This window comes from Topomyia yanbarensis, chromosome 1 (assembly GCF_030247195.1).
Source record: "Topomyia yanbarensis strain Yona2022 chromosome 1, ASM3024719v1, whole genome shotgun sequence".
Classification (NCBI taxonomy): Eukaryota; Metazoa; Arthropoda; class Insecta; order Diptera; family Culicidae; genus Topomyia; species Topomyia yanbarensis.
The window spans coordinates 129369099-129396064 of NC_080670.1; the positions used below are offsets into that span (position 1 = coordinate 129369099).

The 26966-nt window shown below is 40.4% G+C and overlaps 1 protein-coding gene across 3 annotated transcripts in view; it reads left to right on the forward strand.

Moving 5' to 3' along the window:
* The window catches only part of LOC131686824 (cytochrome P450 315a1, mitochondrial), a 414542-nt gene extending 401574 nt beyond the window's left edge, over nt 1–12968 (forward strand). For all 3 annotated transcript variants that reach the window (XM_058970847.1, XM_058970916.1, XM_058970984.1), the window contains one exon: nt 12249–12968. In XM_058970847.1, coding sequence (XP_058826830.1) covers nt 12249–12362 — 114 coding nt within the window. In that variant the 3' untranslated portion in view covers nt 12363–12968. The remainder of the gene's footprint in view (nt 1–12248) is intronic.
* Nucleotides 12969–26966: the final 13998 nt, after the last annotated feature.

Sequence of the window (26966 nt, forward strand, 5' to 3'; positions counted from 1 at the left end):
AAACAGACCACCAACCCCTATTGAAAATCTTTCGGAAGCCGTTAGTAGAAGCACCTCTGCGCATTCAACGTATGTTGCTAGGATTACAAAGGTATCAGATTACACTTTGTTTCACACCTGGTAAAGAAGTTGTGATTGCGGATATGCTTTCAAGGGCAGCGACTGCGGATAGTGACAATACCAGCCGCGAGATATACGACATTTACGAAATCGAGCACATCAACATCATAGACTACATCCCAATAGCAGACGGATGTGTAGAGCAAGTAAAGCTGGAGTCGCGAATTGACCCTGAAATTCAAACCATCATACGATACGTAATTGATGGTTGGCCTAATAAGGTGGACGTACCGGATTCAGTGAAAGTGTATTGGCCTTATCGAGATGATTTCAGTACGCATAATGGATTGGTGTACCGCTGTGACCGAATCTTAGTACCGCGTAAGCTGCGCAATGTAATACTACATAAATTACATCAATCTCACTCCGGCATTGAAGCAACAATGAAACTAGCAAGAGATACAGTATTTTGGCCTGGCCTCAATTATGAACTTCGACAGAAAATTCAGCAATGTGACGTCTGCATGAAGTTTTCATCTAATCAACAAATGCAGCCAATGCAGACTCATCAGATCCCATGCTATTCATATCAGAAATTGAGCATGGATCTTTGTGAAATTGAGCTTGATGGACGAAAAACAGTATATTTAATCACCGTTGATCATTATTCGGATTATTTTGATATTGACGAGCTGACGTCATTGACTACAGCAGCAGTAATTCGAGCATGCAAGCGAAACTTTGCTCGTTTCGGTAAACCGCAAATTGTCACCACGGATAACGGAGTGCAATTCGTGAGCGAAGAATTCCGTCGCTTTGCAACAGATTGGGGATTTCAGCAGACCGTCTCGGCACCATACCACCAACAAGCAAACGGCAAGGCAGAGTCAGCGGTAAAAATTGCAAAATCTTTACTGAGAAAGGCGCACGAGTCCAAGCAAGACTTTTGGGAACTTCTCCTGCAATGGCGAAATACGCCGAACAAAGTCGGAAGTTCTCCAGCTCAACGGTTGTTAAATAGACGAACTCGTTTCGGAATACCGATGGCCGAGAAGAAATATCTACCGGAAATCACAGAAGGGGTGAAGGAGCAGTTACATCGTAATCGACAAGAAGCTAAGCTACACTACGATCGAAAGACTAAAGAATTGCCGAAGCTTGCGATCGGACAACCGGTTTTCGTGAAGCTAACTCCATCGGACAAGGAGTGGAAAAAAGGAACAGTTATTGAACCAATAACGGATCGTTCTTCAATTGTAGATGTTGATGACAAACATTACCGTCGTGATAACACTGCGATCAAACCAGCATCGTGCAGCATCCCGAGAGAGCAGCCACCTATACAAGAATCCTCAGAAATTACTCATCAGTCGCCGTTACATGCAACAGCTAAGAAGTTGATTTCAAGACCACAAAGAACTGTTCAAGCGCCGAAAAAGTTTACCGATTATGAAATGTATGTGATTAGATAGAAGAGTAGTGAGTTTCAATTCAAGGAAAAGGAGATGTTATGATAGTGCCTACTTTATATAAAAAAAACTATAGCCAAATGAATTATCAACATGTTGCACTTCACATTAATAACCTTGTACACATATAACAACCTTGATCAAATCGAAATACAAATCAGTTCATATCAACCCATCCATGTACTAACACTTAGTTTGCGCAACACATGTATTGTACGTTCATTCCATCCATTTACATTTGATTCATTGGATTATTTACATAAAAAGCAATACTTTTAATCAGCCGCAATTAGTCGTATTTCGAGATACAGGTTTAACTACGAACTTGAGTCATACAAAGAATTGGGGTAAAACGGGTTCACACGTATTGTGTGGTCATTCTAACTATTCGCATTCGATTCCTTTGACTATTTTACATAGGAAGTAATACTTTTGATCAGCCGTTATCTATCGTTTTCTAAGACGTAGAGCCAAGTTTAACTTGATTTATACGGAGAATTGGGGTAAAACGGGCTCATATGTTTCGTGTGGTTATTTTGCCTACCAGCAATCGATTCCTTGGCTTTTTTACATAAGAAACACTAGTTTTGATCAGTTGGATGTAGTCTCTTTCTGGTCCGTAGGGCCAGGTTTAATTACAAACTTTAGTTACATAAAAAATTGGGGTAAAACGGATCCACACGTATTGTGTGGTCATTCTAACTATTTGCATTCGATTCCTTTGACTATTTTACATAGGAAGTAATACTTTTGATCAGCGGTAATCAATTGCTTTCGGAGATGTAGAGCCACGTTTAACTACGAACTTGAGTTATACGAAGAATTGGGGTAAAACGGGCTCACATGTTTCACGTGGTTATTTTGCGCTCGGCAATAGATTCCTTGGCCTTTTTTACATAAGAAACACTAGTCTTGATCAGCTGGGTGTAGCCTCTTCAGAAACATAGAGCCAGGTCTAACTACGAAATTGAGTCACAGAAAGAATTGGGGTAAAACGGGTTCACGTGCTTAGTACGGTTATTTTGACTATCCGCAATCAATTGAATAGAAGTTTGCATATAGAAAAATACAACTTGTGATCAACAGCATTCAGCCACAATTCAAGATGTAAGGCCATGTTTAATTGAAAATTACAGTTATGGGAAGAATTAGGGTAAAACGGATTCACACGTAATGTGTGGTCATTCTAACTATTTGTATTCGATTCCTTGGACTATTTTACATTACTAGAAGTAGTACTTTTGATCAGCCGCATTGAACCACTTTTCAACATGTAGAGACAAGTTCAACTGCAAACTTTAGTTTTAGGAAGAATTGGGGTATAACGCGTCCCACGTTTAGTGCAATCATTTTCACTAGGAACAATTGATTCCTTGGACTTTTTTACATAATAAATGCTTACTTTGGTAAGACGCATTAGGTTTTTTTCCGAGATATAAGGTCAACCTTGAAAATAAACTCAAACAAAAGGGAGATTTGGGGTAAAATGAGCTAGATAGCGTATCGACCGGGCATTCTAAATAGCTTCAATCGATTCCCCAGACATTTTTACATAAACAACATACATTTTTAAAAACCTCACATAGCCTCCTATTGAGCTATTAAGTAAAGTTGCGTTTTTGGTACTTTTTTCCCACTGTGCAATGGTTGATGGGAGTGGATCACGAAAGGGGGGGGGGGGGGGGTAAAGGTTTCTGAAGTAATCCTTATCTATTCATTCAATGTAATTATTAGCGATGAATTCAATTTTGACATAAGTATTCCTTCCACTAAGGGAATGGTCATGGGGTGGTTTTTGTGCACGATGGGGAGGGTGAGAAGTACCTAAGCCGAGGAAAGGGAGAGGGGGGGGTGTACTGAAGAACTTTTTTTAGCTATATATATATATATATATATATATATATATATATATATATATATATATATATATATATATATATATATATATATATATATATATATATATATATATATATATATATATATATATATATATATATATATATATATATATATATATATATATATATATATATATATATATATATATATATATAATTTGGCATAAGTATTTCTTCCACCAAGAAGGTGGACATGATTGTTGGATTCGGAATCAGAAGGAGAGGGAGGGTTTCTGATGCAATATCTATCAATTATTTCAAATATCTAAAATTTTGTTGCATGTATGTTTACCAGCACATAAACGGAATGGCAAGAATTTATTTGATAGAGATCTATTACGCGAATGACAATATAATACTGATGAATTACATGAATTTGTCGAAAATTAAATTGAAAATTAAATTGAAAATTAAATTGAAAATTGCACTTGCGATTGCGCTGAAGTTAAATCAACATTGCTGGATGAAGAACGGATAGCTCTGCCCTAAAATAGCCACTAAATCTTGCGCTTGCGGAAAACCTTACAATATTAATCAAAATTTGGGTGTAAGCAAAATGCAACACTGTTATATAGGACGAATTCACGTTGACCCATAAAAGGAACCAATCGAATATTTGGTGGCGTGGTTGGCGATCTTCGTTAAATTTCACCCGTTAGTCGACACCTACTGATGAAATCAGTTCTTGCTTAAGGGGGTAGGATTATTGTTGAAAAAAATATCATGCTAAAAAAAATTGGCGATACCGAGAGTGTTAGTCTATTCAGTCAATAATGTAACATTTAAGCAATATTTTCCTAAATGTTCACCGCAAAATATTGAAAAAATTGGGTGTGTTACAGGAGACACCTCGAATAAATGCGATGTACAGCATAACTCAAAATCTACTGAACCAAATTGTTTGAAATTTTGCACAGTTCTCCTACATATCATAACATCATTAAAGTTCATAACTTTGTTCACAAAAATAAGTTTGATGATTTTTTTTAACGAAAATTGTATGTTTAGCTGCAGAATGCTACGAAAAATTCAAATATCAAGAAAAAAATAAAAGCTACGATCAGACCGTGACTACCGTGACTTAACTTTTTGTCGGTTCCGACAGCATGAAGTAACAAGTTACTTTACGCTTGTTCGGACATGCCGTAGACTCAGGTGATTCGCATTTCTAATGCCAAAAGACCCTGACCACTACGGTAGCAGACAAAGGGTTAAGTCGCCGGTGAGCTCTAAGCTTGCATATATGATCCTTCCACGCTTTTCTAAACTTTCTCCTTTCAACACCTTGCTCTCCCTTGAGTACTATGGCTCTAAATATTGAAAAATATACTTCACCTTCCAGTCCCTTGCTAATTAAATGCCGAAAAAACTGTTGACTACGATCAGAACCTGAAGATATGTAGAAGAACTGTGCAAACCTTGAAAACAATTGGTCCAATATATTTTGATTTATGATGTACACCACAAAGAAAGTTTTCAACGCGATACCTCCAGAGTCACTGGCTCAATTTTCAGTATTCTGCTATGACATTTGTGCAGTGATTATATGAAAAGTGAATGAATATATTAACACTCTCTGTAGTGCCAAAATATTTTTTTAAATGTGCCATTTTTATGAATTTACTTTACCCGCGTCCACCAACAATCCGTTATGTCTTCGTATCATTGGAAATATGTTTCGAAAACAGAACTTTTCACTATATGTGCATTCTTTTATTGAATGATTCTTATAGTCACCTTCGCAGGTCAACTCACCAAAAAATAGATATATGGATTGGGAAAATGTTAATCAATGCAACAATAAATTGCACCACATTTCCACATGATTTTGTAAAATAATACAATCTGTTGAAGAATTAATCGATTGCGTATATTGACTTCAATTTCATACACTAATCCATCCAAAATAAAATCGATGGACATTCTGTTACGCATGTAAATCTATGGATTATCGTGTTGAATTATTTAATTCAGTCGATCCACCATGCTTTCAGGAGTATTGGTTTTATACGTAACCTACCCAGCAGTTTCCGTCAGACGATATTTAAATATTTAATCGAAAGAAAAAAGTTCTTTCTACGATTTTTTGCGAGTAAGGAAGTTTCTTAAGGTATAAATTGACCTAGAAATATTCGAAAATTGACAATAACTTTGTTGTTTCGAGAGCTACAGATTCATCGTTGTTATAAAAAATGTGTATTTTATCGCTTTTACCAACTTTGTAGAAGACACTTTTAATAATAAAAAGTAATCGTAAAAAGTTATATTCGAAAAATTGTTTTAAGAGGTCTATCCCAAGCCTACAAGCCTACATATCTCGCTACTGTTACTATATAGAGCTTTAGTATCTTCAGTAAAGTTTTTCACAATAATATTTTCTAGAACTTTACTGAAGCGAGTTTCTAGCTAAATTATTTTGGGAAATAAATTTTCTATCTCACTTTTAGGGGATTAATCACTCAAATCATTATATCAAAAGATGCATCTATTTATATCTAGAAACTTCTTCGAAAAAATCCATTCTCCAAAACCAATGGTTCAGTAGTTATTGAATTTTGATCGTAAAAACGTCGTTTTGCATCACTGTGCACCGCATGTGTTGCAATTGAAACTTTGTGTGCCTATTATTTTAGTTACTGCGTAACATCGACCCACCACAACTGTGCTTTGGTTGAAAAATTTCATTTAAGCGACCATTGTAACTAGAAAATATAACGGAGCAGATGTACTGCTACCTCGAATTCGAATGATACCAAGGGATTTCAAACGATTGTGTGTAGGAAAACAAAACAATAAATTTAATTAATGCTCCAGGTGGTCAAACTAAGAACATTGTCTATCCGCGAGAATTACAATAAGTTTCTTCTTTGTAACAAAAAATTTCTGTTAATTTTAGTATATTTAAAATATTTCGTTTAGTCCTGATGGGTGTAGCGAAGCACACCGGGTTACAGCTAGTTACGTATAAATGGCACAAATAGTTACAGGGTGTTCGTAAAACATATTTCTGGAACCAAATTGTTTGAAATTTCTGGATGCTTAAAACTTTCATTTCTGTTTTAATTTACTTATTATTTTATTCATGAAATCGTAGAAATTCTGTTAGCAAATAAAATCGTTCCAATCTGCATTGATGCATTACAGAAATATATCTATATTCTCTGTCTGCCACAGTGCAAACAAAAGTATGAAATATAACACTTGTGAATTTAAAATGATCATTCTGTTAAAATTTAATTTTTTGTTTGACCTTTGTTTACTTTTTACTTAAGTCTCGCTGAAAAAACGTGTACAATTTTAATTCACAGAGTATGATCTAAGTTTTTTCGGCATTTAATTAGCAAGGGACTGGAAGGTGAAGTATATTTTTCAATATTTAGAGCCATAGTACTCAAGGGAGAGCAAGGTGTTGAAAGGAGAAAGTTTAGAAAAGCGTGGAAGGATCATATATGCAAGCTTAGAGCTCACCGGCGACTTAACCCTTTGTCTGCTACCGTAGTGGTCAGGGTCTTTTGGCATTAGAAATGCGAATCACCTGAGTCTACGGCATGTCCGAACAAGCGTAAAGTAACTTGTTACTTCATGCTGTCGGAACCGACAAAAAGTTAAGTCACGGTAAACTTCCACACTAAGCATTTGCGACGTTGAAACTCATTGAATGAGCCAGTTTTGTTTGTTCCCTCACCAATTGCCTGCCTGAGTGATTTTATTTTATCGACTATTGTGACTGTCTCAGCGTGTGTGACAATATGGTCACATGTGTTGCTGATTTGCACGGTGTCGGCAGCTTTCACCCAACGCTGCAACGATGAATCCCCATCACGGTAAGTTCTATTTTTACCATTTTACCATTTACCATTTTTTTTTTTTACCAAATGGTAAAAATAGAACTTACCGTGATGGGGATTCATCGTTGCAGACAGACTCGATTCGGGTGACTTTCTCCGGATCTGCTCTTTCCAACTATGTCCTCCTGGATAAGGTTCGCCTACCTGTTCGCCTGTTTGTACCGCGGGTAATGAACTGCAGCAATTGCAAGCAACTGGGCCACACAGCCACTTATTGTGGCAATAAAAAACGGTGCGGCAAATGCGAGGGAGAGCATGAGGATGACGCTTGCGATGGAGAAACTGTGAAGTGTATTTACTGCGGGGGCCCTCCGCATGCTCTTAAGTCATGCCCGGCGTACAAGCAGCGCGGGGATAAAATTAAGCGCTCCCTTAAGGATCGCTCGAGGCACTCTTATGCAGAAATGCTTCGCCATCTGTCCCTTCCGAAAATTCCTTTGCTCTTTTGGCTGGCGTTGAGCAAGAATCTGACGACCAACAAGAGGGAACATCATTGGTTAACCCAGGGGAATCCAGGAAGAGGAGAAATCTAGCCTCCCCTACATTGCCTCGTAAGGGTGCCAAGGTGTCGTCCACTCAGAGTGCGCCAACTACAATCAATAAATCCAACGGAAGTGATGCACAAAAGCCGAAGCAATTTGCTCCAGGACTTGGAAATATTAATTCTAACAAGGAGTACCCACCACTTCCAGGGACACCAAAAACCCCAAGTGTCCCCTTTTTTCAAACAGATACTCAGTCCAGTAGCGGACTAATGAAATTTTCTGACATAGTGGACTTAATTTTCACAGCTTTCAATGTTACTGATCCTCTTAAATGATACGTTTTCTCCCTATAGTGCAAACATTTTTGAAGCAGTTGACTATTAAATGACCCCTCCTTGCAGCGATCGTATCCTTCGATGGCTAAGTCATCGAACGAGGTCACCGATTCGATCACTGTTCTACAGTGGAACATCAGAAGTATCCTCCCGAAAATCGATTCCTTTAAATTTTTACTAAATAGTTTAAAATGTGAAACTTGGTTAACTTCCGATATAAATCTCAACTTCCACGACTTTAATATAACTCGTCTGGATCGAGAAAACCCCTATGGAGGAGTACTTTTGGGGATCAAAAAGTGCTATTCTTTCAACCGAATTAACCTCCCTTCGACACCAGGCATTGAAATTGTTGCTTGTCAAGTTTTAATCAAAGGTAAAGACCTTTGCATTGCTTCCATCTACATTCCTCCTAGAGCTTCGGTTGGGCACCGAACGCTTTGTAATATCATGGAATCCTTACCGGCACCGCGGCTAGTTCTGGGAGACTTTAACTCGCACGGTATGGTATGGGGCTGTCTTCATGATTATAATAGATCAACATTAATCCAAGATTTTTGCGATGATTTCAACATGACCATCTTAAACACGGGAGAAATGACGCGGATTCCTACACCACCAGCACGCGCAAGCGCGTTGGATTTATCGCTTTGCTCGACATCGCTACAGTTAGATTGCATGTGGAAGGTGATCCCTGATCCCCACGGTAGCGATCATTTGCCTATCGTGATTTCAATTGCTAACGGTTCAAGACCATCGGAAACAATCAATGTCTCGTATGACCTCACACGGAACATTGATTGGAAGAGTTACGCGACCGCGATATCCGTTAAAATCGAATCCACTCAAGAACTTCCTCCGGAGGAAGAGTACAGGTTTTTGGCTGGCTTGATTCTCGACAGTGCGAATCAAGCTCAGACTAAACCAGTACCCAGCGCGAATATCCATGGACGGTCTTCCACCCAGTGGTGGGATAAAGAGTGCTCGGAGCTGTACGCGGAAAAGTCCACAGACGGGTTACCCGCTAGCTATCAACAGTACGCGTCGTTAGAAAGGCGAATGAAGAGTCTAATGAAAGCCAAAAAACGCAGTTATTGGCGCCGGTTCGTCGACGGGTTAACGAGAGAAACAGCGATGAGCACTCTTTAGGGTATGCGTAACCGTAATAGTACCAACGAGAACGTCGAATATTCAAACCGTTGGATATCCGCTTTCGCCAAGAAGATCTGTCCGGACTCTGTCCCGGTACAGAAAACGTGCCGAGCCGCGTCTCCTCACGATACCGCGAACGAAACACCGTTTTCGATTGTGGAGTTCTCACTTGCTCTCTTATCATGCAACAATAGCGCCCAGAGTTAGACAGAATCAAATTCAACTTGCTGAAGACTCTGCCTGACACTGCAAAAAGGCGCTTGTTGAATTTATTTAACAAGTTTCTTGAGGATAACATTGTCCCATATGAATGGAGGCAAGTGAAGGTCATCACCATCCAAAAACCAGGAAAACCAGCCTCCGACCACAACTTGTATCGGCCGATTGCAATGCTGCCCTGTATTCGGAAGTTGTCCGAGAAAATGTTCTTGTTTCGCCTCGACAATTGGGTTGAAGCAAATGGCTTACTGTCAGATACACAATTTGGCTTCCGCAAAGGCAAAGGGACGAACGATTGCCTTGCGTTGCTTTCTACAGAAATCCAAATGGCCTATGCTAACAAAGAGCAGATGGCATCAGTCTTCTTGGATATTAAGGGGGCTTTTGACTCAGTTTCTATCAACATTCTGTCAGAGAAGCTGCACCAGCATGGTCTTTCGCCAAATTTAAATAACTTTTTGCTAAACCTGTTGTCTGAAAAGCACATGCACTTTTCGCATGGCGATTTAACAACATCGCAATTTAGCTACATGGGTCTTCCACAGGGCTCATGTCTAAGTCCCCTGCTCTACAATTTTTACGTGAATGACATTGACGATTGTCTTGCCAATTCATGCACGCTAAGGCAACTTGCAGACGACGGTGCTGGCGGGCGTTCTTCCGCTGAAAAATCGATTTTGGGAACTCTCATATCGATTGCTCATTCGATGCGACATTCTGAACCCGTTGGTGATTGAAAACTTCGAGAGGCTCGTCGAGCTTATTTCTCAAACCCGATTTATGGCCTTGTACTTCGACTACATGGCACAGAGCATTAATCCTTCTTCCTATACTCCCAACCGTGTTCGTTTCCTAGATACTTCTGATTCTACTGTATTCTTTGACACATCCATGAAGGAAGAGATTCGTGGAATCCCGGACCATATGCGCCCTCAAGTGAACCCCAAAATATTTTATAATAAATTCCGAGAAGTCGACTGTGACAAAATGTTCTACACTGACGGATCAAATCTCGATGGGTCCACTGGCTTCGGTATCTTCAACAATACTATCACCGCTTCATTCAAGCTCAATGATCCCGCTTCAGTTTACGTCGCAGAGTTAGCTGCAATTCAGTACACCCTTGGGATCATCGACACTCTGCCCACAGATCACTACTTCATCGTTTCGGACAGCCTCGGCTCTATCGAGGCTCTTCGTGCGGTGAAGCCTAAAAAGCAATTCCCGTATTTTCTGGGGAAGATACAGGAGTCCTTGTGTACGTTATCTGAAAAATCTTACCAGATTACCTTTGTTTGGGTCCCCTCTCATTGTTCTATCCCGGGCAATGAAAAGGCCGACTCATTAGCAAAGGTGGGCGCATTAAAAGGTGACATATATGAAAGACCAATCTGCTTCAACGAATTTTTTAGTATTTGTCGTCAGAGGACACTCAACAGCTGGCAAACCTCGTGGAGCAATGGTGAACTTGGACGATGGCTACATTCGATTATCCCAAAGGTATCAACGAAGCCTTGGTTCAGGGGGATGGATGTGGGTCGGGATTTTATTCGTGTAATGTCCCGACTTATGTCCAACCACTACACCTTAGATGCGCATTTGCGGCGTATTGGGCTTGCGGAGAGTAGTCTGTGCGCTTGTGACGAGGGCTATCACGACATCGAGCACGTTGTCTGGGTGTGCGATTTGGACGCCAGGTCTCAGTTAAAGGATTACCTTTGGGCCCGAGGTAGACACCCAATGTCCCAGTCCGAGATTTGCTGGCAAATCGAGATTTCCCCTATATGTCCCTTATTTATACTTTCATAAAAACGATAAATATCCCAATTTAGCCCCTCTCTTTTTATTTCTCGTTTTTAGAAGTTTCCTCCTGCCGTGTGGAACCGATCAGCTCCACACTGCCACTATGTAACCGCCGTCGCCCTTATCACTACGGAAACTGAACCGAGAGCGACTCGAGGTCCGATGACTTTTGAAGGATTCCCCGCGGGTCCGAAGAATACCATCTGCCAATCCGGCCTACTAGACTGAGGCGCTAATTTGTTTTGCTGATCTCCCGTTTGTCCGAAAGTTGCAAGTTTTGGTCTTCTCTCCCGGTTACCATCTACGCATTCTCTCCCCTGTCCTTGATACAACTGCTTCTACACCGATTTTGGAAATAATCCCCCCTCTGAATATCTTGACCAAGCATAAGTCTCCGATAAAAAATCAAATTTGTATTCTGTATTCCTAGTTTTAAGATATTTGTAATTTTACCTCTTTATTAAAACTATTGTCCCCCATCTTGTAAATAGAATTGTAATTGTATTGTATCTAGTTTTAAAACACCGGTGAAATTTTTCATAAATATTTGTTCCCCCTTTTGTGTACCAAACTATATTTTTAGTTTTAAGATAACTGTAAATATTTCCTAAAAACTATTACTATTGAATTCCTTGTTTTAAAATTTTTCATGAATAAAAATTTTGCCCCCTCTCTTGTATATAGAATCTTATTTCTAGTCTTAAGATAGCTGTAAAATTTTTCTCTTTCATAAAAAAATATTTCAGCATTGTAACCTCCTAGTTTTAAAATATCCAAAATGTAAAAACAAAAGAATTTGACACCGCCAAGCTAACGCATTTACTAAACGAAATGAATAAAAAATAAAATAGTTTAGGCCGGTTTAAAACTTAGTCCGGTTTAAAAATAGCGTTTGAGCTTACGGCTATGGATGTCTTTGCCCTCCTCCTTAGTAATTCCGTATCCATCTCAGTAAATTTATCTTTTATTTTTGCAGATCATGAAAAAGTACCGTATAACAGTGGACAATGATACGTACATTGAAGCCGAACTCAATCTTGTGACAGTGCCAAAGTCCAAATTTAAAATAGTGTTTGAAAGGCGAGAATAAAATTTACAATTAATTGTGAATTTAAGGCTCAAGTTACTTTCTTTGAGCATGTGTAAGAATTGAACGCTTGGCAGTATGCGTAGGAAAAATTGTGTAGAGCCATGCCGCCGATTTATCCTTATAAAGCATTCATTAAACTCTAAAAGAAGAAAATCAGTCGATTTATTAGATTATCAGGATTCAAATTGTGCAAAATAGTTGGTGGAAAAACAATTGACCGGGCGGGATGGTGCTTTTGAAAAAGTGGCTGTGGTTTTTTAACTACGCAGTTGTGTTGCGTGCCCCGGGACAGTGTGGTGGTGTGACGAAAAATTACCGCCACTTTTTCAAAAGCACCATTCCGCCCGGTCAATTGGTTTTCACCAACTATTTTTCACGATTTGAATCGTGATAATCTAATAAATCGACTGATTTTCTTCTTTTATAGTTTAATTAATGCTTTATATGGATAAACCGGCGACAAAGTTGAACGCATTTTTTCCAACGCATACTATCAAGCGTTCAATTTGTGTAGACGCTCACCGAAAGTTCTTTGAACCTTAAAAAATTACCGTTTGCACATTGAATTACATTTGCTGTTTCATTATATTGAAATCATCAGACCAACCAGACTATTTTTCATTTTTCTTCGAAAGCCGCTTGCGAAATCGTATACCTGGGGTTGAACTTCAGTTGAGGGTTGATAACACTCTTAAGCTACTTAGGGTGACCATATCAGGTGAGTAAAAAACCAGGGCAGTCAAAATGGTACTGCCTCCCCCGTTACCTTTCAATTGACTGTGCCTTCTTCACATGTTTTCGGTAGTTAAAAGGTTCTGGGTTTGGCAGGAGGGGCTTCGGTAGTTAAAAAGTTCTGTGGGTCTGAAATAAAGAGCTCTGCTAAAAAGTCTTTCGTCGGAATTCCATCACTAAGCACTTTTTCGGATGTATACACACGCAGTTCTTGTTAAACGACGTCCGAGCAGGAACGGCGAGGAGCTTTGAGTATTAAATACTCGTAATTGACGTAAAGCAGAAACATAAGCGGTACCAAGTAGCTTCCCTGCGATATACCTGGAAATCTTCAATGACAACCATTATTTCTCGTTCTGGCAGCTAGGATCGAAACGGCTGCAAAATCTATAAATAATATCAGTTTGAGCGCGACATTCTATACTCTATCTTATGTAGGATGCTAGACTCGGCAGGTTGGTCGGTGTTCAGCGTACAGGCATGAAGCCATGTTGATAGTCTATTATCACCAAAAACGTTAAGGGGAGCGTTCTGTTCTACGATTTCGAAGGCAAGGCAACAATGGATCTTTTGTGTAACGGTAGGATCGCTTTATACTTTCATTGTGTATGAAAAAAATATATTGTCAGTCACACAGAGCCACACATACGAGCGTTCCAAGAGTCTGTCCAACCATTTCCAAGTCAAAGGTTTAAAATTCGGCGCCATTTTAATATTGTTGGTATTTGTTTAAAAGTGGCAGAGCTTTAAGTTTTCCCCTGGTAAAATTCCGTGCGAAATCCCGTGACCCGTTTCCTAAACTTTAAGCTTGGTGTAACAGAGATATTGATAATATTGATTGGTGTTTGTTTCAATTTAATTACAATCTGCATATTATGCTTCAAATGAGGTCAAAAAAGTTATAAATCCAAAAAGCAAAATATGTGATTCACATAGTGACAAATAAAATTTGAAAATGCACTCAGTAGATGTAGGTATATTGGAAATGTCCACGGAATTTAATCAAATATCCACTTTGCTAATTTCGCTTTTTCATGTAGAACAAATCAACATTTTTAATTCCAATGAAATAATGGAAACGATCTGCTCGTACTTTTTTCAGATGGTCCCACCTCACACCCCCACAAAGGTGTGAGCTGAACGATTTATCTAGAAGATAATTAATATTCCATTCCGGGAAGATACTTGATAGAATCGGGAATTGAACCCAATAGCTTCCATTTCTGATAATTCTCTGTAAGACTCCTCCCGCCTGACCAAGACATCGGTATTACCACCTGCTAAAGTTGTCACTTGATTATGAAAAGATTGTTGTGACAGGTGATTTTAATACAAATTTGAAAAAAGTTAGCACCAAAACTGCTCGTCTCTGTGAAGTTCTAGATAATTTTGGCTTATTTTGCATTAACAATGAACCTACCCACTTTTATCCCGGTGGAAGTTCATTATTAGACCTATGGATAACAAATGACATAAACTTTGTTCTCAATTTTAACCAAGTGTCAGCCCCTGGTTTCTCCCATCATGATATGATTTTTGCATCTCTCAATATAACTCGCAACAGTAACAACCGTTCTAACTTGTATAGAGACTATAATCGAATCAATTTTCTGGCATTACAAGACGCCTTGAATGTTATAAATTGGTCTTTACTTTATAGTATAACCGATTCTGATTTAGCTCTCGATTTCTTCAATAGTCATATTGTTCAACTCTATGATAGCTTCGTACCATTGCGAGCTCCTCGACCTAAATCCAATGCTCCATGGTTCAATAACGAAATCTTGAATGCAATGATTGCCAGAGATACTGCATATCGCCTATGGACTTCTAGTAAAAGAATTGTTGACCAGGTTCAGTTCAAAAGACTTCGTAATAAAGTAACTCAACTCGTTAATAAAGCTAAATCGAACTATATGACCTCTAACTTAGAATCATCTAATTCAAGTAAAGAGCTTTGGATGAAACTCAAAAATCTAAACGTTACTGGTGGCACGAAGAACTGTGCAAAGTTCGATAACACTGCAGACGAAATTAACGCATTTTTTGGTGACAACTTTACACAAGATCCTGAACCTGAATCTATACCACCATCAAATTCTAATGGTTTTCTATTCACGCCGTGCAATGAGCTGGAAGTCTCTAATGCTATTTTTTCGATAACTTCAAATGCCATCGGTATGGATAATATCCCACTAAGGTTTATAAAGGTCATTTTACCGTATATCCTCACCCCAATAACGTACCTTTTCAATTTATTCATCTCAACTGCTAAATTTCCTCGAGCATGGAAGACCGCTAAAATAATTCCGATACGAAAAACACCTGCCGGATCAAGCTTGAATAATCTCCGTCCAATCAGCATTTTATGTTCACTGTCCAAAGCATTTGAAGTTATTTTGAAAACTCAAGTGCAAGCCTATATTCAACGGTTTAATCTCCTCAGTCCGTACCAGTCTGGTTTCAGATCTGGACACAGTACCACCTCGGCACTTCTTAAAGTACATGATGATATACACCAGTGTATCGACAAAAAAGGTGTTGCCTTTTTGCTTTTGATAGATTTCTCTAAAGCTTTTGATAGAGTATCTCACGTCAAATTGCTTCGGAAACTATCATATCAGTTTGGTTTCAGTCGTGATGCTCTTTCTCTCATCAAGTCATATTTGAATTCACGTACACAAGCAGTAGAAATAGGTGGAAGTCTATCAAGTCCAATTAACATTTTATCAGGCGTACCTCAGGGATCCGTTCTAGGACCGCTCTTATTCTCGTTGTTCATAAACGATTTGCCTTCAGTTCTAAAATTCTGCTTAATTCATATGTTCGCAGATGATGTACAACTGTACATCTGCTCAACTGATTCCAACTTAGAGGACTTAGCCACACTTATCAATTCGGATTTAAAAAACATTTTGGATTGGTCCTCGAGTAATCTGCTTCCCATTAATCCGTCGAAAACTAAAGTCATGTGTATTTCCTGAAGGCAGATTCGTACCGTGTTACCAGATATAATTATCCACAATGAAAAAATAGAATACGTTGCCAAAGCTCGCAATCTAGGTGTGATATTCCAATCGAACCTTGAATGGGACTCTCAAATAAATATTCAGTGTGGGCGCATCTATGCAGGATTGCGACACTTGAGACTTACAGCGGGAATGCTTCATGTTTCTACCAAACTTAAGCTGTTTAAATCACTTCTGTTACCCTATTTTTCTTATGGTTTGGAATTGATTTTGAATGCTTCAGCTGCTTCTTATAATCGATTAAGAGTATCATTGAACCATTGTGTTCGATGGGTTTACAATCTATCTAGATTTGCTAGCGTAACCCACTTACAGCGGCAACTGTTGGGATGTTCTTTTTATAGCTTTTTCCAATATCGATGCTATGTCACTTTATATAATATTATACACAATGGTCCAAACTACCTCCTTGACAAGTTGCAACCTTTCAGAAGCACTAGAGTCCGCCACTTTGCTCTTATACCTCATAACTCTTCTCATTACAACGGCACTTTTTTCGTTCGTGCAATTATCCAGTGGAATCTGCTTCCAATCCGAATAAAATCTCTCAATTCAATAGCAAGATTCCGTCGTGAATGTATGGCCTGGCTAAATGAAGGGAACTAACTCGAGTGAAATGAGCGACAAATAGTGGAATAGGGTTCACATGTCTGTTTTTAGTTTATAGTTTACAAATATTTTTTTTATTTAGTACGAAAAAATTTGTGGTGTGAGCAACGTGTAAACCGATTGTAGAAATTTTATAAGGGTGATCCCTTACTCTGCAAGTATAATGAAATACAAATACAAATACAAATACAAAGTGAGAAGTGACGAGCCTAGTGGCAGTGCAGACCATTAAACCAAACGAGTTGGCAAATATCCGATGCTGTACGGATGAGCAAACCATTCTCAAAAATATATGGAAAACCGTAGCCTGGGAGCCAACAACAGCATTTTTGGAGCAGGTAGTGTCGTTACAACATGCGAAAAATACAGTAAACTCACCAGCATGTAACATCCAGAGCTGTTGTTGCTGGTTATGCTCACCTGATGCCATAATCACGGGGATGTTTTTCAGCATTCCACTTTCAGTTTCGTATAACAATTTCGACCTGGCAGATTAAGGTTGGACAGAGAATGGGCAAAAATCGAAAATGAAAAAGCAGTTTTTCCCACACCGTGTGTTAGATCTTCATAAAAGTCAATCAGCTTATGTAGAATGTTGTTACAGTACTGCTGATTGATTTTTATGAAGATCTAACACACGGTGTGAAAAAATCGCTTTTTTCGTTTTCGATTTTTGCCCATTCTCTGTTCAACCCTTATTGTCAGATTGGCAATATTAGTACTTTCACAACCGTTACGTTGCGTTGCGTTGTGTTGTAACCATATCATGTTTTTCTCGTCGCTCAGCGGACGGTATGGTGTCCCGATCAGAAACACATAACAGAAATATTTCAAAACTATATCTCGCATTGTTACTTGTTATGATTTTTTGTTATTTTAACTACTAACGAGACCTAATTTATAACACAATATGATACAAAAATTGTGTTCTGATATAATCTTGTTATTTCATTCTGATCGGGGTCGCGCGACAATTATGGTGTTGCATCGTAATCGAATCGATTATTTGCCACTAAGTGTGACTCTCTCTTTCGCCCAAACAGTCAAAACGGACAATACTGTTTTGCCTTTCTCATATAGAAAGGTTATGCAATCACTCTGAAAAACGTCAACCTAATCCCGGCCCGGAGGGCCGAGTGTCATATCCCATTCGACTCAGTTCGTCGAGATCGGAAAAAGTCTGTATGTGTGTGTGTATGTATGTATGTGTGTGTGTATGTGTGTGTGTATGTGTGTGTGTGTGTGTATGTATGTGCGTATGTGTCAAATAATGTCACTCATTTTTCTCAGAGATGGCTGGACCGATTTGCCCAAACTTAGTCTCAAATGAAAAGTGCAACCTTCCCATCGGCTGCTATTGAATTTTGGATCGATCGGAATTCTGGTTCCGGAATTACGGGTTTCAGAGTGCGGCCACACAGAAATTTCTCATATAAACTATAGGAAAAATTAAAAACTGAATTTTTATTTTTGATGCTAAATGTGTTCAAGGTGCATGAAACGTCGAGATTCGATGCAAACTCGAAAAAAAAATTTGACTGAGATTCACTTTTTTGGATTTTGGCACATTTTTGCCTTTCTCATATAGAAAGGTTATGCAATCACTCTGAAAAACGTCAACCTAATCCCGGCCCGGAGGGCCGAGTGTCATATCCCATTCGACTCAGTTCGTCGAGATCGGAAAAAGTCTGTATGTGTGTGTGTATGTATGTATGTGTGTGTATGTGTGTGTGTGTATGTATGTGCGAATGTGTCAAATAATGTCACTCATTTTTCTCAGAGATGGCTGGACCGATTTGCCCAAACTTAGTCTCAAATGAAAAGTGCAACCTTCCCATCGGCTGCTATTGAATTTTGGATCGATCGGAATTCTGGTTCCGGAATTACGGGTTTCAGAGTGCGGCCACACAGAAATTTCTCATATAAACTATAGGAAAAATTAAAAACTGAATTTTTATTTTTGATGCTAAATGTGTTCAAGGTGCATGAAACGTCGAGATTCGATGCAAACTCGAAAAAAAAATTTGACTACGATTCACTTTTTTGGATTTTGGCACATTTTTGCCTTTCTCATATAGAAAGGTTATGCAATCACTCTGAAAAACGTCAACCTAATCCCGGCCCGGAGGGCCGAGTGTCATATCCCATTCGACTCAGTTCGTCGAGATCGGAAAAAGTCTGTATGTGTGTGTGTATGTATGTATGTGTGTGTATGTGTGTGTGTATGTGTGTGTATGTGTGTGTGTATGTATGTGCGTATGTGTCAAATAATGTCACTCATTTTTCTCAGAGATGGCTGGACCGATTTGCCCAAGCTTAGTCTCAGTGCAACCTTCCCATCGGCTGCTATTGAATTTTGGATCGATCGGAATTCTGGTTCCGGAATTACGGGTTTCAGAGTGCGGCCACACAGAAATTTCTCATATAAACTATAGGAAAAATTAAAAACTGAATTTTTATTTTTGATGCTAAATGTGTTCAAGGTGCATGAAACGTCGAGATTCGATGCAAACTCGAAAAAAAAATTTGACTACGATTCACTTTTTTGGATTTTGGCACATTTTTGCCTTTCTCATATAGAAAGGTTATGCAATCACTCTGAAAAACGTCAACCTAATCCCGGCCCGGAGGGCCGAGTGTCATATCCCATTCGACTCAGTTCGTCGAGATCGGAAAAAGTCTGTATGTGTGTGTGTATGTATGTATGTGTGTGTATGTGTGTGTGTATGTGTGTGTGTGTGTATGTATGTGCGTATGTGTCAAATAATGCCACTCATTTTTCTCAGAGATGGCTGGACCGATTTGCCCAAACTTAGTCTCAAATGAAAGGTGCAACCTTCCCATCGGCTGCTATTGAATTTTGGATCGATCGGAATACTGGTTCCGGAATTACGGGTTTCAGAGTGCGGCCACACAGAAATTTCTCATATAAACTATAGGAAAAATTAAAAATAGAATTTTTATTTTTGATGCTAAATGTGTTCAAGGTGCATGAAACGTCGAGATTTGATGCAAACTCGAAAAAAAAATTTGACTACGATTCACTTTTTTGGATTTTGGCACATTTTTGCCTTTCTCATATAGAAAGGTTATGCAATCACTCTGAAAAATGTCAACCTAAATTTTTTTTCGACTCGTTTAGGGTTTCTGGATTTTAACAGGGGCGTAGTTGATGGTTTACGGAGAGGGATTACACCCCCCCCCCCCTCTACTGTTCGCGCCCCTCCTTTTAAAATCTCCTTAAATCACCCCTCAGACCACCACCCCATCCAGCCCTCATACCCCTCCCTTTCAACCCCATCATCTTTAAACCACCACTGTATCACAAAGCATACCAATTTAAGCTGGGGAGTCGTTCGTTCATGGGACTTTCGCCCTCTTCACATACCCAGCCCCGCATGACAAAATGAGTTAGCAAGCAGATAACATTGATCTAATGATGATTAGGCTAATGGAGTATGATATTTTTTTGTTTCAAGTGTTTCACCGTCGACACGTAGCTCATCAAGTTCGTGGCTGGCATGCCATTGTGTATAAGTGCAAAGTGTACTAAGAATGTAATGGAGATTTCCACAATTATGTTGAACATAAAAAGCCTCCGTGCCATAGTTTAGAGAAATGAGAAAGGCACAATTGCACCGCTAGGTGGATTAAAACAGGTTTTTTTTTGTGATAGCACGCCCCATCAAATGGTGGTATCGGATGACATGGAAATGCTATCTCAAGTCTCTTGCAAACTGAGCTTCATTTGGAGCAGTTCGAAGATTAGCGAGTGAAAATTATAATATCCCTCAAGTGCCATCACCACATGTGCGAGTAAGATAAATTAGAAATTTCAAAACGCTCCCGTGCAGTAATAAAGTTCGTTGCAAGAAAACAAAGATCTGTAGGCATTGTAAAGTTGAAGCAGGAGAAAAACCTTCAAACGAAGGTTTTTTCGTTGCAGATTTTAAAGACTGTAAGTGCTTCTGGGTGTAAATCAAACCGATATGCGGGGTTTGATCATATCAATCCAGAAAAGTTAATCAATTTCCGCGTGGCGTGAAGTGCCATCATTGTGGCCGTCCGTAGGGGAACCAAGCTAACTTCCCTGAGCAATTGGACGCGATCTCTACGTCTTGAGCACACCAGTTTTGATCGGTGCTAAATTGCGTGCACATACCGGTCAACCATCGTGGACCACCGCTAAGATCTCCGACGTAAACGATCGTTTTTCGTGCATGCTGCAGTCCGTAGGGGCACCCTCGTTACCTGCCCTGAGCCATGGGACGCAACCGTTAACGTTCGCAAGGTCACCTTTGTGAATCGGCCGTGCTGAGATCGGTCCGTAGGGGCCCACACTATCAGCCCTGAGACAAAGGACGATCATACGGCGGTTGTTTTCAGCATTCTCTCACGTGTTTTGGAACCGCGTGAATCACCCAGAAGCGAAGCTCACACCCTGATCACCGTTCAGTGCCTGATTATTCTAAAGCTGTAATTCCAGTATAGCTGTGAACCGGAAAAGCCCGGTCAGATCATTGTGTCCGCCGGCCGTTTGCCTGCATGTCAGTGACACCTCAGCGACGATCCAGATCACCGCTCGCCAACTCGTTCGCACGAACCACGGAGCTCGCAATAATATGTGGAAGCGAGAGTATAGACAGGTCAGATCTTTAAATTTCTTCTAAAATTATATAAAATATATATGAACATTGTTCTGCAACAATATATTTGACAATTACCATGCACAAAATAAAACAAAAATGTTTGATCAAGGTCAGTGAGTTTTATGACCAAATAGGATGAAGTGAAGTTTGTACGGAATCCCTTGAGTTTCGGTCCGTCGGTTTAGTTTTCAGTTTTTTTTTGGATGTCGTTTTCTTTAGCAGTATCGTTCGGTTGGGTTTGAGCCAACGAGAGTGTTTTGAGTCCGCAAAACCCGCCCTGAAAGGCTAGCCGGTAAAACAGAACATGCATCTTCGCATTAATTCGTGCAAGCGGATTAATGGCGCTTAAGCGAAGTTTGTCAGCATATAGGCTGGGATTGGAAACCCCGTGAGAGAGGTTCTGGCATCACTGAAATGGTGATGAGCAGCTTTTTTACCGTTCCGATCGAGCAATTGTTTTTGGTGTGTCTAAAGTATCCAAAAATGAAAAAAAATGTTATAAGTGTCAAGTATAAGTGATGTTATTGTAATGTACAGTGTAAATACTTGATTGAAAAAGTGTTTAAGTGGATAAAAAGCGGTCGCAGAATTGGAATTTTCGGAACACACAATACGCCATTTTCGGAACCGATACATATACAAGGGAGTATTTTTCTAAAGCGAACCCTACGCGAGACGGGAGTACTGTCGGTGGAAGTGTTGGCAGAACTGCTTCAGTGCGTCAATTCCATTTGATTTCTGTGGAACCAATGTTTTCAAGATAACCCTAATCAATATGTGTATCACTGTTTGATTTATTGTCAATGTTGCTGCTCGCGTAGGGTTCGCTTAACACATTTTCTACTTAGATTGTAGATACCTATGGGTGTCGTAAGGTATGATTTATTGGCTAAGTTATGTGGTAGCTAGAAATGATAATACTGGCTGTATTGGTTGCATTTCTGGTTACCATGTTGGTGTGTGCGTGAGAGTGGGGACTTTATTGAGTACCCGGCTCTTGAAACGGTCTCTAATATGAATAAAGCGGACCATGCACGAGCGGAGATATTGACAGTATTGATCGATATATTGATAGTGTGGGGTGGTCTTGAAAATATTGATTCTGTAGAGTTTAGGTGGGATTGATGAATTGAGGCGGTCTTGTCAATATATTTATTGACGGTATTCCTGTCTCGTGTAGGGTCCGCTTAAGAATCGGTACATTTCGCATTGAGTCATGTGGGACAGCCGTCAAAAGATGAGCAGCACTCGTCTCATGTACATGGTCAGGGGTAGCAGTGACTTTGTGGGAATGTATAGCGGTTAACTAGCTGAATGTCGCAGTCTTGATAGCGACCCGTCAACGTGCACTCTCTACCTACTGGTTTGATAGTATTTGCTGGCGAGTGGTGGGGCGCGTGAGGTTTGCAGTGTACGGGGGTATGAGTGGCACTGCGTGACATAAATGCGCTCGCACTAAACTTTAAACGGATTGCACTCAATGAGAGCCCACACATTGTTGAGAGTCTCCTGTATGTTTGTGTTGTGCTACAGGTTGGGGAAGTGTCTGTGGTGAAAGTACAACGCCTCATGTGTGTAGGTTCAGATCGACAACGCTCGCATGTGATTTTGTTTGTTTGGTCTGCCTCTCGACACAGGATCCGAGGCATGCACTCATGTTAGTTATACGGATGCGGATTTTGTTTGTAAGAGAAATGCGTGTCAAGATTTTCGGGGACTTGCGAACCATCTAGACTGGTGTTGTATTGAGTGTACGCGGGTGGAGGCAGCCACAAACGTACTAAGCTCTTTTATTTAACGATGTCCGATTTTTTGAAAAATCGATTATCCTCTGATCGAGTAATTTATGAGAGCTCGATTGGCGATCGATTGGTATCACTGATCGAGTAGGAAGTGGGAACTTGCTGGACGGTCGCTTGATATTTTCGGAAACGTCTGCCCGATTAGTTCCGAAATATTCACTAAGTTGGGTGGCGGCCCCCTTGTGGGGTATTGTGTCAATTAACAGATGTCAGCTAATCGATTTGCTCGACTTTCCCAAAGCTAGTAATCGATTATCGATCTTTGAATTTCCTAATGATAAATCGATTATCTGCGTTAATTGAGTACAGAATTCATCGCTACTTGTATTGCCTTGTATTTTCTTGTGAATTGTTTTCTGCGGATATGATTTCATATAAATACTCTTTGCGGACTTGCGGCCGGAGGGAGTTTTTTTCCTACGCGCTTTGACGGTGTTTTGTCTGCTATTTTTGACGCTTCGCTGGCCTGTGTGTAACAAGTCTTCAATTTTCTGGGTCGATGGATGTGGTTTGCTTCCGGTGAGAGCAATGTTGGGAATATTGGATTTCTTGCTCTAAAAGATGAGAAGGGATTCGCTACATCGGTTCATGTTGAATGGTGTTCCCTATATGCATAGTGAGATTGTGTGGGAGCGACAGTGCAGCCGATATAGAGGGAGATTTTGTGTGTTATGTTTTTTATGTTTAATATCAAAACATTGTTCCAGATAGATGAATGTCGAGTGACATGTGGTCTCATTTGGTAGTAATACCTTCTGATACTTAAAATTGGGGTTCCTCATCGGGGATGGACTCTGAAAAGTAAAAATCAAACATTGCCTAGGACAAAAGTGATAAAATATATTGTTTGTACCCCAGTCACGAGCATCTGATTCCTCACAATCATAAGTTTGATTTGACTTTTGTTGAAATCGTTCCTTATCTGTAGCAGGGTCTTTCCATTGCTCATATGTGAGATCCCCAAATCGTTGCATAGTTTGAAGTGTGCTGTCCCACCAGGTAGAACTGGGCCTGCACGCTCGTAATTTGTCTGGACGTGGACGGACAGCGCAACGTGGTGGATGTGTTGAGCTTCGACGTCGAACGTGGCCCCATCAGCGCGTCTGGTGCATTCGCAATCTGACGCTCGTACCCCCAATGCAGGGCATACTGTCGTAATGTGTCTTCACAGTTAGCGATCGGTGTGTGGGATGGCTGCCGAAACGCGAAGAGGGGCTTCTGTAGTAGATGTCGTAACGGGGGAGGTTTCTCGTTTCGGAATGTGCTGGCACAGACTCGGTTTCTGACCCCTCCTGATGAGGAGTGAAAGTCACTTGATGGTGGGTTGCAGGAGCCGAAGTGGATTCCTCGCCACCCCAGAAGCCAGAGGGTTCCAGATTTGCGGGATATCGCTCGACTTTCTCTTCAATAGGGCAATCCAGGGTGGTTTCGTTGGCGGCATGGGAAGCTACCTGGGCATGGTGGTTGGGAGGATTGTTTCGTATCTCGGCAGCCGCAGTTAAACATGCCTGTTGGCTATACGACTTGGACAGAGGATGCTTTGGTGTTATTCCGTAGATTTGGTGAACGATGGAGCCGAGCAGACGGTCTCCATCACCAGGAATTATAGTCAGCCAAGGACGGTTACCGTGATCATCCAAAATCTGCTCCATCACAGGGGCTTGTGCGATATTTGGGAGAAGGGGAAGGGAGCTGAACTACCGAATGGAGCAAGCTGTGGAGACGAACCCAGACACATTGAACTGCCTAGAAGGCTAGCAAAGCTGCACTGCATGTTTTTCAATTAATTAGTATTGGTGCGGATCAGAGTAGGAGCCGGATGGGGGGTGTAACTGGGCATAACATAGTAGTAGTGAATGAGTGTCCTTTAAGCGTAGCGGAATACTAGTGAATGGGTGGCCACCAACACAGACTGGAACGCGGGGGTGGACACACACTATACACATTCTATATGCTAGGCGGCTCGAGTGGCATTCATCGACAGAGACGGATGTTGGTACAGAGGGTTCCTGTTCCATGGTCGTGTTGGACAGCAGAGGCAGGCCCCCCAAGTTCAGTACTTCTCCTTGTTTCGTTTCATCGTTTTTCGGTCGGTGTTCTCCGCTTTGCCGTGAGGTGCTGTGTCTCTGTAGACTGTGTTGTGGATCCTCATCTGTCGCTCCGCGGAATTCTGGTCCACCACGAAGTGGCTTCGAGTTGTATGGTGATTAAGATTTTAGCAACGCTCATGCTCATGGTCATTATTGAATTAGGGACGCTGAATCCCTCTGGATAGAGACTCGCTATCTCTGTCCTATTCTTATTGTTTTTTTCGGTGTCGTTCCGGTCGGTATTGGGGCCTGCGAGGGTACCCAATCCGAAGAAAATCGCTTCGAATCCTTCTGGAGCGAGGGCTTTTCGCGGGTCTCATGCTCGACTGGAGTGGCACTGGGGGATAGATGGTGATGAACCTGTCGAGTGTTTGTCCGGAGGGATTCAGCATCGTTAAATGAGTGAGTGGTATTTGTGCAGTTCTATTATCTATCAGGGATGGGAAACCAAGTATGTAGTTGGCATAATAACGAACGTCGCGCGCGTGAGATTGACATGTGTGTCATGCAATATTTTTCCTTTTGGTATTTGGTACATATATACTTGAAATCACTCGGGATTGCTCTCGTGGTTATGTCGCGAATATAATCGATACTGCTCCATATCGCCTCGGTTTGTTATTTAATCTCAAAGCAATTCGTCGTCAAATAGCATAACGTCGCGCGTGGATAATGGTTACAAAAAAGCTGGCATGTGACACGTTACTCTATAAAGAGAGCGTATATGCTTATAATTTAACGAGTTAAACACGATAATTATTCTAAGACAGTAAGATTCAATAATATCAACTTTTCTATTACGATAGATATCTCTAGACAACAAATACAATCGTATCACATTCTAGATTATTGTTCTCAAATCGCTTCATCGAAGTAAAGAAACTTTGAAAAATACCCTGTCTTATAAAAAATATTTGTTCAATTAAAAATAAGCAGCACTCCCGATGGCCGGCTGTCCGGAGTTCAAGTTGCGTATTCTACACGCCGATAGTTCCCGAATTAATACAACAAATGATAAATCTTCTAAAAATTCTCGCAGCCGGCTGCCCAGAGCAATTAATACATGATAATACTTCTGAGAGTCGCATAGATTGTATCACTTACCAAGGTGAATCAGTATCTACGCAACTATTTATCCTAACCCACTAACAAAACCTCCTTTCCGTGAAAACCGTGGAGATGCAGAGGTATACACGGTCTCCATACCAACGGTTATCACACTAACATTCCCTTCCTTCCCCGATGACTGTAAGGACGTGGCCGGCGCCGTTATTGACACTTCAAAATTATGAACCCTCGAAACGTGCACATGGAGAATGGAAAGCTACTCCCAGGCTCCATTCATTGGTTCTTTGTGCAATTTCGCTTGTTCAGGTCAATCACTGAGTAGCAACTACGAATTGTATGGTCATCATGCTCATGCTCATGCTCATATAGGCTGGGATTGGCAACCCCGTGATTACGTTGCCATTTTGGTTTTCGTGTGTTCGGTATCGTCTGCGACGACAGTCACGCGGTTGCGAAAGGTCTCGTTACATTATTGGCGCCCAACTTTAGAAGGCTCACTTTTCGTTCGCTCGAACTTCCCTGAAATAGAAATTTGTATATAAATTCTTCTAGAGTAATTTTGTTAATTTTTTTTGCTCAGCTTGAACTAGCATTATTTTTAATTTTTTTAGCGTTTAGTTTTTGA